Genomic DNA, 17,832 nt, shown 5'->3' with positions numbered 1-17,832 from the left:
AAAAGTCTCAGAATATTTTTAATACATACACACACCCCAAAATCTCTCCCATACCAAGCTCACCCCGTATCACCCCTGTCCTATACTGCGTATACTTTCCCCATTCATCACATCCCCACTTCTACTGTCCCCCCACACCATCCCTCTACCACTTCACACACAGCACGCGTACACACACACACGCACACGCACACACACACACACACACACACACACACACACACCCTTACACCCATCACCCCCCACCTCTCTCATCTCTCTCTTCACACAAACATCCCATACCACACAACACACTATGTGAAAACAAAATAATGTGAAAACCACACAACACACTACATTCTTTTCTTCTATTCCCAAGAGTAAGATTTCTCATGGCTGAGCAGTGGTGGCAAATGCCTTTAGTCCCAGCATTTGGGAAGCAGAGATAGGTGGATCTCTGTGAGTTCAAGGCCAGCCTTGGTCTATGGAGTGAGTTCCAGGACAGCCAAAGCTACACAGAGAAACCCTGTTTCAAAAACAAACAAACAAACAAACAAACAAACAAACAAACAAAAAACTGCTCACATGCCCTTCACAGTCAATCCCTAATTAAAATGCTACTAGGACATAGAATAGGAGTGCTATATGCCTCACTGATAATTTTATAATTTCCCAATAGTCATGAACAAATTATTAAAAATCCTTTAAGGCATGTTTTTCTTTTTGGATGCTAGCTGGCTGGTTCTGCCGCTTTTCTAGATCTGAACTGTGGTAAATCCAGGACGTTAAGTTTTGAACAAAAATTCTAAAGAAAATATAAGCATTGGTAATAAAACTGTGACGGATGAGGAGCAGTGACTCAGAGCACACGCGGGCTCAGACGATGTTCTCATGCTGACACTGTCCATTGTTAGACACTTGTTCCCTGTGTGACAAATGAAGGGGGTGAGATCCCATTTCTCTGCAGCCTGAGACTCGAGGTTGACAGTTATCAGGTAAAGGCCTCATGATTTCAGCATCAGGAAGCTGCACACTGAAAGGTGCTCCAGACACCAGGCAATGCTGTTTATCTGCTTAGTCAAACACAAGAAAGTCTTTGTATTTAGCACTGGGTAATTAAATCTAACAGTTCCTGGTAGCATTAATATTTGTATTTATGGGGTTTAGTCGTTTGCCATTAAGAAGAAAGCTTTGATCATATTTCTGGAGCAAGAGAATTAATTATGGAAAGTGCTTACTGCTTCACTCTGAACTATGACAGGTAAACAGAAAAGCCATTACGGGGATAAGGAAATGGACTTTGGCCATTTCTTCCAGGTACCACATGTCACAGAGCAGATAGGGAGGAAAAAGACAAAACATAGAATTTAATTTTAACCTCAGCACCACACACAGAAAAAGCATTTCATTGTGATTGTCTCCTAGTGTATCCAAGCTCATTTGCGCCGTGATAGACACAGTCTGTCTGTTTCTATCTCAAGCAATCTCATTCAGAGGACATAATCAGTTTTGCCAATTATAATTCACTTCCAAAGTGATTCTTTTCCAATTCATATTCTCTTTCCAATTCATATTTTCTTTCCAATTCATATTCTTGGAAAGGAACTCAATGACAGACTAGAAAGGTGACAATGTAAAGGAAGAAAAGGTCGTTTCTTTAAGATTTTAAAATGTAAGGTTACATAGCTGAATACGCACACTCATAGTCCTTATAGCTACATCATTTAACAATCCATAAATTAAATTAACTTTAAAAATTTAAATAAATTCCCAAATAAAAAAATCAGCAAAAATATTAATCTATTTGGAAATGAAAGTTTTGTAATTAGGATGTGTATGCTCCCTATATCTAATTTTATTTGGACAATGACGCATTTACTTGTACAGGTTTGTTTATATAAATATGTATGCACATATGTATGTAGTAGAATGTTCAATTCCATTGGAATTTGAAAAATTAAAGAAGAAATCCTTCCTGGTCAATGAAGTCTAGCTGGATCTTTTTTTTTCCTTCCTTCCTTCCTTCCTTCCTTCCTTCCTTCCTTCCTTCCTTCCTTCCTTCCTTCTTTCGTACATGTAAAGAAAGTACACTACCACAAAATAATGTTCATTGGAAATGACTTTAAATTGCATGCACATGTGTGGTAAACAATTTCTTGTCAAACTGAATAGGCACAACTAATCCTGGCAGTTATTCCAATGGCATACAGAAATATTGTGACTTTATTTTATCATGATAAATTTACCATTGATTTCCTAAGAGTGTAGCCTTTCATCATAGCACTATGCACACTATCTCTCTGTGCATGACTACATGTATTGACAAACATGTACACAAAACTTCCCCTCAGGTTTCTATTTGTTTTAAGTATTGAAAATATCTTGGAATAATTTTTTAAGCTTTGAAGACCCACTGAAATAAACAGCATTTAATTCTTTGCCTTTGTATTAATCATGCAAGTGACTTCAGATTCTTTGATAACTGCCCATGGTTCATATGTTTGTGTAGAGGCTATATAGATTGGGAATTTTGCAAACTTACATTATAAAATAGTTAGAAATAAGAATTCCAAGTGAAGTTAGATGTTCACAGTCCTTTTGAGTTTTAAATTGAAGATGGGGGTAGGCTTATGATGGTCTAGGTGAGGATGGGGGTAGGCTAGCTTATCTGTAATTTCATTATTGTAGTTGCATACTGGTCTGCCTACTGGCCTTACTATGGTTTTTGAGGGTGGCATCTCCAGGCTGTTCTTTTTTTATATCTCAATGTTTTGCACAGTTCATGGTACCCTTGGACAGCTACTCTATATTTATAAGAGGCCTTATCTTCCGTGGGACTTGTCACCCTAACCATATGCTAGAATAATTGGGTAATTAGTGTTTTGCTTTTTTGTTTGACTTAATGTTTTTTTTTTGTGTGTGTGTGTATGCATTAACAGTTGACCACTATGGATTTGGTAACCTATCAGAGACCTTTTCTGTAGAGAAGAATGATTCTCTTTCTCTCAGCAGCCTTTGGTTGTCTGTCTATAGCTCTTCATATCAAATTCTCAGAAACAAACTAACTAACTAACAAAAAACAAATGAAAACCCAGAAACAACATCAACCAAAAGCAAAAGTTAAGTGATTTCCCCTGGTTGTGTTCCTTAAACTCATTCACATCTTGTTTCAAATTACTTCCATGACCTGCAGGAGTGTCTTATTAGGCCACTGTGGAGAGACTTTCTCCCAGGAAAGTTGGAGCTTTGGACTTTAGACAGCAGCATTAAAAAGCTGATACTCCAACCAAAATATATAGGGCTGAGGAGTTCTGGGAGCAATTCACAAAGGACCAGAGCTGTAACCGATTATCGAGGTTTTACCTTCCAGGACAATAGAGAAGTACTTGATAATAATCTTCCGAAAGTGTTTACAGCAGCTTGACCATGATGGTTCTTAGACTCATGCCCCAAACTCAGCTTATCTTGGAGGCTACCCTGCACTGATACCCATATTCTGTTTGCTTCATTTCTCATAGCCCAGTGCCTGCCTCTCCTTCCTTGAGGGAGAAGAGGGAAGGAGAAACTGAGATAAAAGAACACACCCTTTAAGTTCCTTCCTCCCCATCCTCGTGTGGTCTCAAGGTAGCCTTCATGGATTCCCCACTCCAGGGCCATTTTAGATGTTGTCCTCTGTTCTTCTCTACCACCCCACAGTCAATATTTAGATAATTGTTCATAGCTGTTTAGGATATGAAATCTTGACTGAACGGCAGAGAACACACTCTGATGCCCTCTTTCCCATACCTTAAACACCAGCTTTGTACTCAGGAGGCTACCCTGGGGCCTGGTAATTCACCTACCCGCCTTCTTCTGAATATTTATGCCCAAATGCCAGGATGTCGGATGCCCGTCCACTCCCATCACAGACCACGACTGGTACAGGTGGGGTGTCTCGAAGGTACTCCAAAACGATCGAGATCACGTTGGGTCCTCCTTCCACTATGAGCGCCACCACTGGAACCCCTTGGCCGATTCCTGCATTAAAAAAGGAAAAGAAAGGGAAAAAAGGAGAAAAGAACACAAAGCCAGCAAACCAAATAAACAAAAAGAGAAAAAAAAAGCACAAACTAAAATTACTGAGCATGGGGGAGGCAATGAGATATGAAAGGATAAAACACTGAATGACATTTGTAGAAAACTCGTTAGTAGAAATTTCCACCCCCAGAAAGTACACATGATCCTGCCCAATCCCCGTAACTCACAAGAGGGATATTATTCCACTTCACATCGGACAACCTGATACATCAAGAAGGGAAGTGACTCACAGAGAAAGACTGGAAGCCACATTCTGATCGTTAGGAGTGTCTTATCTATCTAGCAGTTCAGTTTTCTGTGTAAAAAATTGGAAGTTAGAAATTTCCAACTTCCTGGTTACCAAAGAAATGTTTAAATAGCTCTTTTCATAAAAAAAAAAAGTCAGCAGGGCCTTGTTGGATCTCCTTCTGGCTGCAATATGGGTCTATGTGTTCTAAGCACAGCTGATTGTCTGACCGGCACCTCCCAGCAACACCAGCATCATAAAAGGTCACCATTTTGGATACATGGGTTTCTGCACCCTGCACTATTGAGCAAAGTGCCATGTGTATGATGATACTCACTACACATTTGTTGCATTCAGTTGAATTAAGGGGATTCAAAGGTATATCCCAATGCATTTAAGATTTATATCAAGCCACAAAACCCTGTAATTTTCATGTAACCATTTCTGTAATATAAGCTTTGTATGTGTGATTCAACCTAACACGTTAAAAAGAAGCATTGAAAACCAATGTCCACGAGAGAAACGATGAGGACAGATTCAATTTATTTTATAGTGACATTTTAAGTATCATTAGCTGTCACTGAATAATGTACTTTGTTCAATTTGATAGTACATGGGTTAAACTAAACAGCATAAAAATGAGCTGGTTTTACGATGTACCCAAAAGTGCTCTTACAAAAGACATAATTGAAATTTTGTGCTACCTCTGTAAATATGAATTTACATAAAACAAAACAAAAATAAAATCAAACTTTGGTCATCTGTGTTTTCTGGTTGTCCTTTTGCTGACAATTTATCTTGTATCAGGAAACTGCTTCCCAGTGACAAGCAAGGACTTGGGATTTGGTTTTTGCTCTATTGGTAGGAGATTTTACTGGGCTAATATGACTTGTTTTCTTTCTAAAATCTGAGTGCACCAGTCTCACAGGGTCTTATCAACTCTATGTTACAGAGGTTAGATTTTTTTTTTTTGCAATTTGATTTTAATCTTAAAGGAAAGGTCCAAAATGCAAGGGATCAGTTTTTATGACTAATTTCAGGGTAGGTAATACATTTCAATTATGTCCTGAAAACATAGTTGTCAATATATCAGTGTTATAAACTCTAAAGAAACAGAAATACTCTCAGGATGGCAAGATTTCCTATATTTGTAATGAACTTGGTAATTGAATAATTCAATTAAGTTCAGTGCTAGAAAAAATGGACAGAGCAAAATATTTGTCTCCCTTTTTATAAGCATTGTATATATCTATACCCCAAACTCCCTTTTCTTTGGTGACAAAACATGAAGTTTACCCAGTGGTTAAAAAAATGCTTAATACTTAAAATAAAAATTTTATTTTTTACTTTAATTTCTTATGGCAGAGACAATTGTTATGCTTAACACAAACAGAACTTGCCAAGATCTGGCAATATTAAGCCTTTTTTTTTTCTGGATGCACACACGTGCACATTGGTTTTGAATCTGAGAGGAGGAAAGTATATTAAATATTACGTCAAGAGCTAAGCTGTGAGTGTTAGTCTGTTGATGGAGCATGCTTTAGAGAATACCTGCGAGAATGTGGAGAACATGAAAAACTCTTGCTCTACAAAGGAAGTGCATGTCTGGACAGAGGCAAAGATGTTTCTAGGTAAATTCCTGGGGTTCTAGGATCCCTGAAGCTCATCAATGAATATGTACATAAAGAACTTTATTTAGCCGCATTGAAACATTCAGCCATTAGCTTGCTATTTTATGATCCTCACTGAGACAAGTTCTTTGATGGCTTTTCAAGCTAAATTCTACATCTGAGGAAATTATATTCCATTTTATTGCTCTTTTATGTTGATTGGCTAAGCCTTCCCCAGTAAAACACTGTAGAACACATCCCTTCTCTTATTCCATCCGCTCTTTCTCTCATTCTTTAATTTTTTCCACCCACATTTTATTTTCTTAACCACATTTTGAGCATAACGCATTTAGGAAAATCTCTAGAAAAATTAACAGATTACAAACTGTAGGCTGTTGCCACATAGAATGAAATGGCTTTTTTACAAGTCAAGCATAGTACATTTTTATTAGTGACAGAAAGGAAACATTCTGGAAATTCCTTTTATCTGTAGTTGACCTAGATTTACTCAACTCACTGCTTTTTCTTTATATCTGTCAGAAATTAGTTTAAGTTCCTTTAAAGATGCTTGCAAAACTATGTCTTGCTCAGCTGAAACTGTTGGCTGTTTGCCTCCCAGTCCCTCTCCCAAAAGTTACTTAGATTTATAATGGAAAAAAATTAAACTATTTCTTAGGAAAAAGATTATGTAGATTATTGAAGATCTCTAGATTATTATTCTTTTGGTTTGGGGAGAAAGTAGTTTAATTCCTTAGCTGAGCACAATCATCTGACAAGTTCTTCTGTATCTGAAGCCTTGTAGTGGTCCTTAAGAGGTTTCTATTAGAACATAAGTTGCTTTAACAAGAAGATGGGTAACACGCCTGCCACACACTTCAGCCTTAGCATTTTGTCACATGTAACAAAAATATGAGCTCAGGGAATGGACATGAGTTCAGCAGAGCCCAGTTTACCTCATTACATTTAGAGTCCCAGTTCTCTCTGCACAGCCTAACATATTTGACTTCTGTCAAATCTTTGTGTGGCTGGTATGCCATTCAGAAATGGGGGCATTCCTTACCCCCAATGGGAAGTATTTATGTTGGGATAAATTAAGATTGAGTTGAGTTGGGCATTGTTCAGGACGTAGGTGGCAGGAGGCTTAAAATGCCAACTCATTATTTTTCTATTTTATTTTTGTTATTTTGTATGCATGGATAAGTCTTGCCTGTCTGGGAGTCTGTGTAGCACATGTGAGCCTGGTGTCTGCAGAGGCCAGAAAAGAGCACTGGATCCTCTGGAACTGGAGTTCCAGATGTTTGTAACTGTCATGTGGGTGCAGGGAACCAAACCCAGGTCCTTGGGAAGAGTAGCCAAGTGATCTTAAATTAGCCATCCTTCTATCCCTTAAAAAAAACTTCTCTTTCTACCTGTCTATCCCCTTTCCCATCTCTCTGGCATGCATCTATGTTCTATAATCATTTAAGGTAATAATAGAAGCACTTGGTGTGTTGAACAGAAATGGCTGATTTACCTAAGATGACTTAGTTCACACTAATACTCTGGTTCTATGTCAAGATGATCAGATAGAATTTAAAGTACTTAGGAATCTACAGAGTCATTTATTTTCTGTTGAAAGGTGGTTTATATTTCCATGAAGGTCAAACAGACAAGATTGACCTTGACCTAAGTCTCAATGACCACAGGTCAAGCTTACGGTATTATAGTCTGTATCGTTCAGAAAGGAGATTCCTGCTCCTTGTATGAGATGACTTCCTAAAGAGAGTGGCTAGTTCAAGACCAGTTCTGCCACTGGTGGGAATCCAAGCAAAGACTGTGGCAATAACATTGACGTAGTTAATTTTTGGCTTTGTCAGCTCTGGGAGTATGCAATTCTTACTGATTTAAAAGTTTGCTTGGAGCGAGAATTTCTGTGTTTTGAAATACTGCATATTGTCAGAATTTATCAATATGCTTCATGTTGCACAGATTTAAATTTGCATAATACCAATTATAATTAAAAGGCTTCACCCACCCACTAACTCAAATACCCTGGCCTCTAATTTAGCAGTTTATTCTGCCGATAAACACATGGTCATCATCTCCTATATTTATATGAGTGGCCAGCAAAACCAAGTAACCTCCTAGATTATTGCATGTTTCAAACAGAATCTCCCACACATTTGAGAAGCATTAACAATTATTGTAGCGATGGAAGTTATATAGTACCATAGCTTTTTTTTCAGATTAGATTCTAAGTACTTGTAACTAGATACTACCTATTTTCTATGGTCTGCAAGTGTGAAGTGGATGTAAGAAAATTAGGTAAAGCTATAATCAAGCCAATGAGATGGATCAGTGGGCACATTTGCTTTCAGGAACCCACATGGTGAAAAGAGAGAGAACTAAATCCCAAAAGTTGCCCTCTGGCCTCCACATGCATGTTGTGGTACATGGGTGTACACACTCACATCCACACACACAAACACACACAGCTGTTGATTGGTTGTGTCTAACAAAAATCTAATCTTTTTCTCTCTAGCTTTAAGATACTTCTTGCAAGTTTCTCTGTCATGGATAGGTAAGTATTCAGATACAGTTATGGAAATACTGTGTATAAAGATGGCGCTGCAGTAAAACTACCTTCCGAATGAGACATTAGGGATCTCAGAGGTGCTTCAAAGAAGAGAGAGCACAGAAAACATTGAGCAATGTCCTAAGAGAAAAATGCATCTTGTTTCCAGAAGTGTCTCTCAGGTTCTCTATGGAAGCAGAGGCTTTAGATATTGCCTTGGTTTTTAGAAGTGGTATGGGGAGTCCATTCAAGACAGTGTATCTACAAATGTGTAAGGCCTCACTTGGGAAGGTGCAATCTGGCCAGGTGGGTTTAGTGACTTGTGATGAAATGCCCAGCTGATGAATGAACAATCCGATACAGATCAATCTCGTCCATGTTCTGTTATTACAACATGTGTTTTTCTTCAAACAATTCTACACTAAAATTGATGTGTAATTGGTGTTTGTGGAAATATAAAATGCCACATAAACTAGTGAACAGTCAAATTATTTATGGGTTTTTAGTAGGAAGAAACTCCTTGAAAGATGGCCGTGGTCTGTCATTGAGGTTGGGACTATCCAGATCCCGCGTGCCCAACCCACTACGGAGAAGTGTTAAAATGGAATGATTTTTGTCAACATCCTTTTCTACCATTGCTGGACTGTAAGAATCCCTGTGTTCAATTTTAACTTAACCGAGTCCCTCTATGGACATGTACATGTTCAAATTATGATAAGTCCACCAGAATAAACATTTCATAGATTTTTATCTTGATATGTGACATTTCTGATTTGGTTAGAGATAAGAGCGTCTCAAGATCCAAAAACAGAGGGCTTAGATTGATGGAACTGCCTTTCCCAGACTGTGATTTAAAAAAGCCCTAAAACTAACAAAGCAAAGCATTTCTTATCCTTCAGATGGAGACCATAAAATCTATTAATATGGCAAATTCAGTTTCTATTTGTTTTCCTGCTGCTGCACAGACTTATTTGGGGCATTATTTATGCCTCAAATATTTGCCTAGGAATCCTATCCTAGCCCCTCCTGGGGTGCATTCCATTTAGGTATGGTCTTCTTATTCTGTTGTTTCCACTTAGCAATCAGAGGCCAAAGGATAGACTGATGGAGAGACTTGAAGAGTAGATAGATGGGAAATCTGGTCAGTCAGCTTAAGTTCTGTGGAAGGTCCACTGGAAATGTTCTTATTAGGGTAATCACTCTGTATAGAGCACTGCGGAGGAGGTCTTGTCTGAATCCCTTAAGAGCAATTGGATGCTAGACCTGTGTCAGGCCAGGGCTACCGTCCTGGAATTAGTGTCTGGGGCAAATGACTGGCAGGTGGGCTGTGAAAGCACGCTCACCCAGAGAGTGAAGCCTTGATTGACAGTGGCTCTGATGGATGCAGAGGGGCCATGGAGAGGAAAGATCACATAGCCCAAGTGTAACTGAGGAAGGGATGGTGGGTATATAATTAAGTAGGATTCAAGTGGGGAATAGTTTGCCAACCCTACCTATGGACATATCTCTTTCTCTCCATCCTGTTTATTGCTTTATAGCAATATGGCTATACTCTACGGCTGTCTTTATCCATCTTTAACTACTCTGAAGAGTCTTCGGGGTGGGGGCATTTCTAAGCATAGAAACCTAAGAGGGAGAATATGCTTGTACTTGGAAATTCTTTTTGGAAGAGGAATTTGGGGTAGAATTGTGGGATTTTCGTTTGAAGTAGAGTTGTAAGGAAAACAGAGGTCAATGATGGCTGTGGAGCTCTTGGCTCTGCTAGTGTCAGGTGGGGGCTTCGTGCTGAGGCACAAGTGATGATTAGTGGGGAGCCCATGGAATGGTCATGGTTTGCTGATGGACCCCTCTCACTGAAAAAGAGGAGTCAGCCATGTGTACCCTAAGAACAGAAGGGAGAGGGAGATTCAGCCCATCTCTCTGCAGTAGTCTAAAAACACCACCTGCGTTAGTCTAAGTCTAAGGCTAGGATCCCCTATTCTGATAGCCTTAGTGACCCCTTAGAGAGTGGGGTCCAAGTCTAAACCCATCATAATATGCTGCTCAGGGCATAGCAAAGTCTCCCCAGGCTTGGGTCTTCCTTTGACTTCAGTGACTTTCCTGGGAGGATGTGGCTTCACATGGGTGCCATTTTTATTTTACACCCTGGAAGTCCCCCTTGACTCACACTGGGATGACTCTTTTTCCTCAACTCTGAGGGACCCTGTCTAGACCTGGGCAGAAATTGTTACCTCCTTCTTCCCAGTCCCATGATGGATGGTCTTACTCTCTATCCAGCTTGCCTTTCTATGCATTCCCATTTCCTTCACTGGTCCTCAGAAAGTATCTCTGTTTCTAGTGTATCCCTGCCCCGACTGCCACTGCTAGACCCCCTGCCCGCATGGCTAGACTTCATAAAGCATGTTAGCTCCACCTCATTGTCTTAGAAGGCAACTTGATGGACATAGATATACTAAAACCATATTATGCTATTTTGCACAGTATGTAGCACAAAGACTAGATCCCTAATTTGTGAGATCATCAGACTGATTAAGGAGTTATTATTTATAAAGCCTCTTAAAACAGAGCTTGGCACTCACTAAGAGCTTTCTGGTTAAATAAACACAAATATAAAGATGCTTATTTATATTTATTAAGCTTATAAAAGGTTTCTTCTTTAAATATACACATGATTCATGAAGATAGAAGAAATGAATGCAATTTATCTATGTAAGTCAAACACATGTTCTGACAGTAAAGTACTGGGAAACATGCCTCCCTGAAAATGTGCCTAGTTTCCAGAGCAGACCAACAATATGCTAAAACTATATGCATTTATGTTGCATCCAAAACCCAAAACCTCCTGGTTTGAGGTAGATGGCCTTTAAAATTAAATTAATTTTTTTCTAGTTCTCTATTTTTCTTGGTGCCTCAATCAGTTTATTAAGTCTTTTGAGTGTGTTAAAAAGATGCAAATACTAAATAATAAAACCAATAAACCAAATCCAAGTATTTTATATGCTTTCAAACTCACTTAGCTTTTGACTTAATGGGAAAAGTTATTCCCTTATGGCCAGACAGCTCTGATTGACATATGCTGCTATTAATGTCAGTGTGCTCCTATGCAAGTAGAATTCCTGTGGGTAATTTCAATAGAAAGGGACACCTAGTCCCATGGGCTATAAAGTGGATATTACTTTCCAAAAGGGGAAATCCAGCATTGTTTTCTTTGGGGTCATTGTTTGAAGACTGAATGTTTTAACGTAATTGATCTAAGACAACAAGAAAACTCATCCAAACAAAGCTATAATCTTCATCTCTGCACTGTTCAAAACCCACATCAAAAGACTGACCTTGCCTTCTCAGATGTGGGGTAACTGGAGAAGTTCGGAACTCATTTTACTTTAAAATATTTTGCCAACACTTTTCTCCCAATGTCCTGGGATCCAAATATACAGCCCATGCAAGTGCCTGTGCTTTGTGGCAAAATGAATAAAGAACAGCAGTTACAGCAACTGTGGGCTGTGAACCCAGGGAAGGACCTGGCCTGTCATGCAGGGAAGAGCTGATGGAGATGGGCGAGGTGTTACTGCCAATGTGTATTAACTGGTCATCCTCAAATTGTACACATGTTTTGCTTTGCATATGTTATAAGAGAATGCAATTATTTCCAAGAGTACTTCCTTCAAGGAGTGTTTTCCTCCTCTCCACCTCTTTTCTGTTTCCAAGTTCAAAGATAAGTCTTCTTAAACATCTTCCCCTTCACTAGGAAGCAGAATTAAACATTTTGCTCTGTTCTTTTATAGTTAAAAAAGAAGTCTCCTTTATGACTATGCCCTATAAATTTTTCAGTCAGCCATAACATTCTAAAGAGGAAGGCTCTCATGCCCCCCCCCCAGTGACTCTTGAAATTTTATTTCCTTGTTTATGTATCCCAGCATCTCCTTTCTCTACCTGGTAGATGTACCTTAGTAATTCAAGCATATCACACAGAGATCTTTATGTAGTGGTTGACCACTAACGTTTGGGACACAGAAGAGCAGGAAGGCAAAATGATTTTGTTTTCATTATTGTTATTGTTTTTTGAGACTGGGTTTCTCTGTGCAGCTTTGGAGCCTGTCCTAGAACTCACTCCATAGCCACGGCTGGCCTTGAACTCACCTGCCTCTGCCTCCCCAGGGCTCCCCTCCCCCGCTTCTGCTCCAGTTCTGTCCTGATGATTGTAATGAAAATGTACCCCCCCAGACATTTTTTAAAGATTTTTACAACATGAGCAATTTGTCCTCAGTTAACTGAGAGATGATTTCCATTGCCCCAAATCAAAAATGCAAATACCCCATGTGTATGTTCCCTGGTTTTCCTGTGGATTATTGAAGGCCCCTTTGGTAACTTTCAGGCCTTTCTAGGAGTCTTTATGTAGCAGTTAGCCGTTATCCACAGCTATTATCTTTCTTTGAAAATCTAGTGTGGTTTCACGGCTTATAGGAAAAATCTGAAATCCTGCTCTGTGATATGAAGGCTCATCTTCTCCCAGACTCAGATCATGGCTTCATCTTCATCTTTCTCTGTTTTTCACTCTGTGTTCTCACACAGCATCCTCAGGGTCCTCCAGGTAGGATTATTTTTAAGCTCCTCCTTTCGCCACCCTAGACTTCAGAGAAGGATCTCTCTCTCTCTCTCCTCTCTCTCTCTCTCTCTCTCTCTCTCTCTCTCTCTCTCTCTCTCTCTCTCTGTTTCTTTCTCTTTCTCTCTCTCTCCCTACAACTGTCTCCAGGAGGAGGTATTCCATGGACTTTTCTCTCCCCCTGGTAAATTTAAAAAGAATATTTAAGTTTGGTCGGCCAAGCCCAATACTTTTTCCTCTCTCTTGCCTGCACGGAGCAGAGGTGGGATGGGGTGGAGTGGGGCTCTCCCAGGTCCTCCAGATGCCCTGCCCAGGAGGTAGGTATAATGTGAGGGGGTGCAGCACAGTGTTGGATTCTGCTCAGCTCTGGGATTCATCCAGCTTATTCAGTCAATGGTCCTAAAGTCATGTTCTCCCACTTTCCCCTATAAGCAATACAAGTGGTATTTTGGATTCTATACCCTAACTACTTTTATTTCTTAATATTGTTTGGAACTTGGATAAAGAAGAGGGACACTTTATTTTGCCCCCTCTGCCCGCCTCCATTTCAATTGTCAAAGCCTGGTACAAGTGTTATCAGTTCTTAAGCCCTACCCAACCCCCTAGGCAGTATTAATTTTCTATGCCTTTGTGGTCCCATTGTTCACCAAAAAATTGTCTTTGGGTAGTTACTCTGCCTTGGTTTAATGGCAGTTGTTTTCCCCCTCTACACTGTAAGCTCCTTGACAGTGACTCCCCACTCATCTCAACACACTGGCTCCCAAATGCTTCATGCTCAGAAGATGGTTCAAACAAGTGCTTGAAACAGAAAACAAAACTAAAATGCGTAACACCTCGGGACATTACAGATGAAGGGACAGGAACACATCAAGAGTTGCCAAGAGACTATTAAACACATCAACACTACTGAGGCATCCTGCTGAAAGTGCATATGGTAGCCATGTAGGTGGTTCTATGGCATCCTTTTCCAGATCTTTACAACAGGGTTTCGGCAGTGGTCAGAGATCAGTGGGTGGGTCTCCGACTGTAGCTGTCCACCTGGATTACATTGGAAAAGCTCTGATGTTTAGAGACAGAATACTGTCTGCACTTTTAAGTGGAGGCTGTGCTGTTTCTCTGGATTGGACCTAGCCATGAGGACAAAGCATCTCGGCCACTGGGGAGAAAGATGTAAGCAAAGGTTTACATTCTTCTCCTTGCTAAAGGGATGCCCGTGAAGCTATTATTTCCTTTGGTTGAAATGAATAGAGGCAATGTGACTGAAATTGAAGCCAAAATTTCTTCCCACTGAGCTGATTGATATGTTTTAGCAGTAGGCTAGGGATGACCTTCACCAACAAGACATCAAAACAACTAAAATAGCAGACTTCCATTGTTAGACACAAGACTAAGGGAAAAGGCATTGGTTATCTTGGGTCAATTATTATTTGGATCATTTTGGATCCCCAATTGTGGGTTTAATTTTGGACCCAAAGCACGAAATTAGATAATTGTTTTTATATGGCTATCTGTACATCCATAAGTTATCTCCAGTCCCCTCGGTCTTTGATGAACCTTCAGGAGAAGTTATGAGACTATATTATATTTCAGGAAACTCTTTTCCTGGCTTCATGTTTCCATGTTCAGGGAGTCCATCCCCATTGCTGTAGTGTTCCACTCCTGATCACCCTGTCTGTTTCCTTGCTTAGGATAAGTTCTTACTGGGTGGATGAGAATGACTTCAAATTCACAATTCTCTTGCCTCAGGCTCTTGGCTTCTGGAATTACAGAAGTGCACCATCATGCCTGGCTCTATGGTCAGCCTCTTGACTGTGAGGGCTAGTTTCTGAGTTTCCTTTGATGAGTGTTTTCAGCCGTTTCCCTATTTTTCCTCAGGCGGTGAATGCCAGTCAGCTACCTAGGTAAAGGTGCCTGTTGTGGAAACTGATTCCCCCTTAATTACCTCAGTATCTCCAACAGTGTTATCAACGAAATTGTCATTCTCCTCTCCACCTTCCTGGCTGTGGTGCCCGACTCTCAGTGTGGTCCCTGTCAAGGGTGGGGTGTGGTGTGGTGGGCTTCCAGCTCTAACACTGTGAGCTACAATACAACTTCAGCTCCAGAATCTACTCTGCAGCAGTACTGAGACAACCTGAGCCTCTGGTTCCACGTTGGGAGTGTAAATCTATTTTTAAGTGGAAAAATACAATTTTCCTTGCATAAGATTTGTTTTTCTTGCTGTCATCACAGCTCTTCACAAGCCAGTGATGGTAATGTGGTTTTTAAAGAAGGTGATTACAAATGGGTCAAAACAAGGCTGCTCGTGAACCATGGGGTTGTAGTGAAGTGTTGTCTCACGCTAAGGAAATCGTTTCCTTTACCATTCAATCAGAGCACATTTACAAGTATGTGTCAGTGGCCTGATTGATAATGACTTCAGTATTTCAACTAGAAACCCAAACAGCTTAATTCTTGGCAAACCACCACGTTCAGTAGCTCTGCCAGACTTACGATCTCAAGGTCATCTCTGGCAGTTCTTGAAAGTAGCCAGCAATTCTGGGGTGTTTAAAGGAGGCCCCGGGTTTGTTCGGGGATGAGGGCCCTGTTTCGTGGGTTCAGTTTTCTACTTCTTCTAAACGCAGCTATTCATTGTCAGAGCTGTTCCCCTGTCTGCACGAGGAGAGATGATGCTCTAGAGAAGGACTGGATCTTTAAGCAAAGGAACAGAGCAATACTACAGAGGCACCCGTGTCAATCTCTTAGTGGGAAGATATCAGTTCAAAACTTTTCTCATGGTATAGCAAATCCTTGGTGATGCCGGGGATAAATCCCCGCTATGTCTCTTCTGGAGATGAATGCCGCACCGCACCCTCGTTTAAACTCATTTGGCAGGATGATGAGAAGCTGGGAGACAGCTATGGCCCAGAGGTATGCAGCAGGTTCTCTGAGCCCTCAATCATGGGAGTATTTAATCCTATTATCTTATTCTGTATGTCTGTGTGAAATGGCCTTTTGTAGCTGCTGGCACCAAAAATCTGGGTGGCTGCAATAATAACTCACGACCTTATTAAGGTCTAAGGGCTCTCTTAAGATTATTAAGTAAGAACGTGGTCCTTTAAGGTTTGCCTTAAAAGTCGCACTGCTCATGTACAAAAGTCATTCGCGCAGTTGAGAAGGATCCGTAGAAAGGATGTGTGGAAATCTCACGCCAGTGTCTGGGCTAGGATGGAGGCTCTTATTTTAGACCCATCAGAATCACCCGTGGAGGCCACAGCTTGCAAGCATAGCCTGGCCCATCCCTGGGAGTTTCCAGTCAGTGAGAATTCGTGTTTCAGGGCAGCTTCCAGGTGATGCTGCAGCAGCTGTTGTTCTGGGGACCACACTTTGAGAGCCAGTGGTTTAGCCTAAGCTGCAGGGGGAGGCAGCAAAACAAACAAAAAACAGCTGACGTCTAAACTGTACTCCACTCAAGCAAGTAAAGGAAAAGTTCATGGGGCGAGACTGGAGCCACCCACAGGGTTCCTAGGAGCCTCCTTTAGAGCAGGAACCACCAGCAGACTTCTTCCTTAAAGGGCCAGACAGGAGAGTGTTTTTAGCTCTGTAGGCTGGATGGACTCTGCTAAATGACTCTGCTTTGTGATTGTGACACAGAGCATTCCAGTGATATTTTATTTAGAATAGCATGTATGCTGTAGTAAATCCCTATTTGCAGAAATAGATGGCATGCTGGATTTGGTTTCTGGGCTACAGTTTGCTCACCCATGGGCCTAGATAATGTGCTAAAGAAATTCAGAGGAGGAAAAATCTGTTAATTCATTCACCTTGAGTGTCCAATGGGAAATGACCAAGTTGGGAACGTGGATGTGTAAGCCCAGTGTTGATGCACCTTCCCTTGTACCAGTGGCAAACTGCTTTCACTGGCAGAGGAATTCCCTAACAATTCAGCTCCTAGACCTGGCTGCTTGGGACTGAATAAGAATCCTTCCCCCCATCCCAGAAGGAGTTTCACCGTACTAGTGAAATTTCTCATGTGTACCTGCATTTCCTTCTTGGTGGTTTGCTTTTATAGGTAAAGAAAATGCTTACTAACATGTTTTTATGATTTAAGAGAATTTGTGGATTTCTGAGTTAGATTTTGGTTCCTGTTTGTTTTTCCCTCTGCTCATTTCACAAGGAGTCACCTGGGTGCCTTTTTCCCCGCTTCATGGCAGGTTCCTGTTGCTCGCTAAAGCTGCTAAAAGCAAAATGGCTTGAAGACAAGCTTTCTAGACGGCTTTTGTGAAAAACCAAACTCCTGCCCTGAAGAGGGTAAGAGAAAGGGGAGGGTCTTTGACAGGGACTAGTGTGACCAGGTGGTACGGAAAGGAAGCATCTAATACTGGAACCAGGATAAGAGATTCAATTCCCTGGTTTGGTTCTCAGGTCTTCTTACTTGGCTCTGAGCAACATGAGCCCAGGGGCCATCCTGCTGATGGAAATGTCTTCCTTGCTTGACTTCTGTCAGTCTACCACCCTGGATTGCTCTTGGCTCAGGAGCTGCTCCTCCCTCTCTCCATATGTTGTACTTTTTTTTTTATTTAGCTGATATCTGGTATTAGGGCTGTTTTAAGTCCATTTTATATTCTCTCATTTTTCAATTTCCACAGCTGCTTTATGGGTTCCCTACGCCTCTATCTAAAATTATGGGATTCCCCGCAGATGTTATTTGGCATGGGAGTGCCAGAGTTGCCTGCTTTGGAGTGATGGAACAGATGTGGACAACTTCGGCATCATGGGTGACCTTGAGTGAGGGAAGTTGAGAGTC

The 17,832-nt window shown here is 40.8% G+C and overlaps 1 protein-coding gene across 29 annotated transcripts in view; it reads right to left on the bottom strand.

Moving 5' to 3' along the window:
- Nucleotides 1-17,832, bottom strand: part of Trpm3 (transient receptor potential cation channel subfamily M member 3) — an 805,264-nt gene that overhangs the window by 198,252 nt on the left and 589,180 nt on the right. For 28 of the 29 annotated variants that reach the window (XM_026781590.1, XM_026781580.1, XM_026781582.1 and 25 more), the window contains one exon: nucleotides 3,822-3,996. In XM_026781590.1, coding sequence (XP_026637391.1) covers nucleotides 3,822-3,996 — 175 coding nt within the window. Of the gene's footprint in view, nucleotides 1-3,817; nucleotides 3,997-17,832 lie in introns of those variants that run through there. The other variant, XM_026781608.1, reaches the window with a different exon arrangement.

The sequence above is a fragment of the Microtus ochrogaster genome, chromosome 8, assembly GCF_000317375.1.
Source record: "Microtus ochrogaster isolate Prairie Vole_2 chromosome 8, MicOch1.0, whole genome shotgun sequence".
NCBI classification, from domain to species: domain Eukaryota; kingdom Metazoa; phylum Chordata; class Mammalia; order Rodentia; family Cricetidae; genus Microtus; species Microtus ochrogaster.
This window is presented reverse-complemented; position numbering and strand designations above follow the sequence as displayed.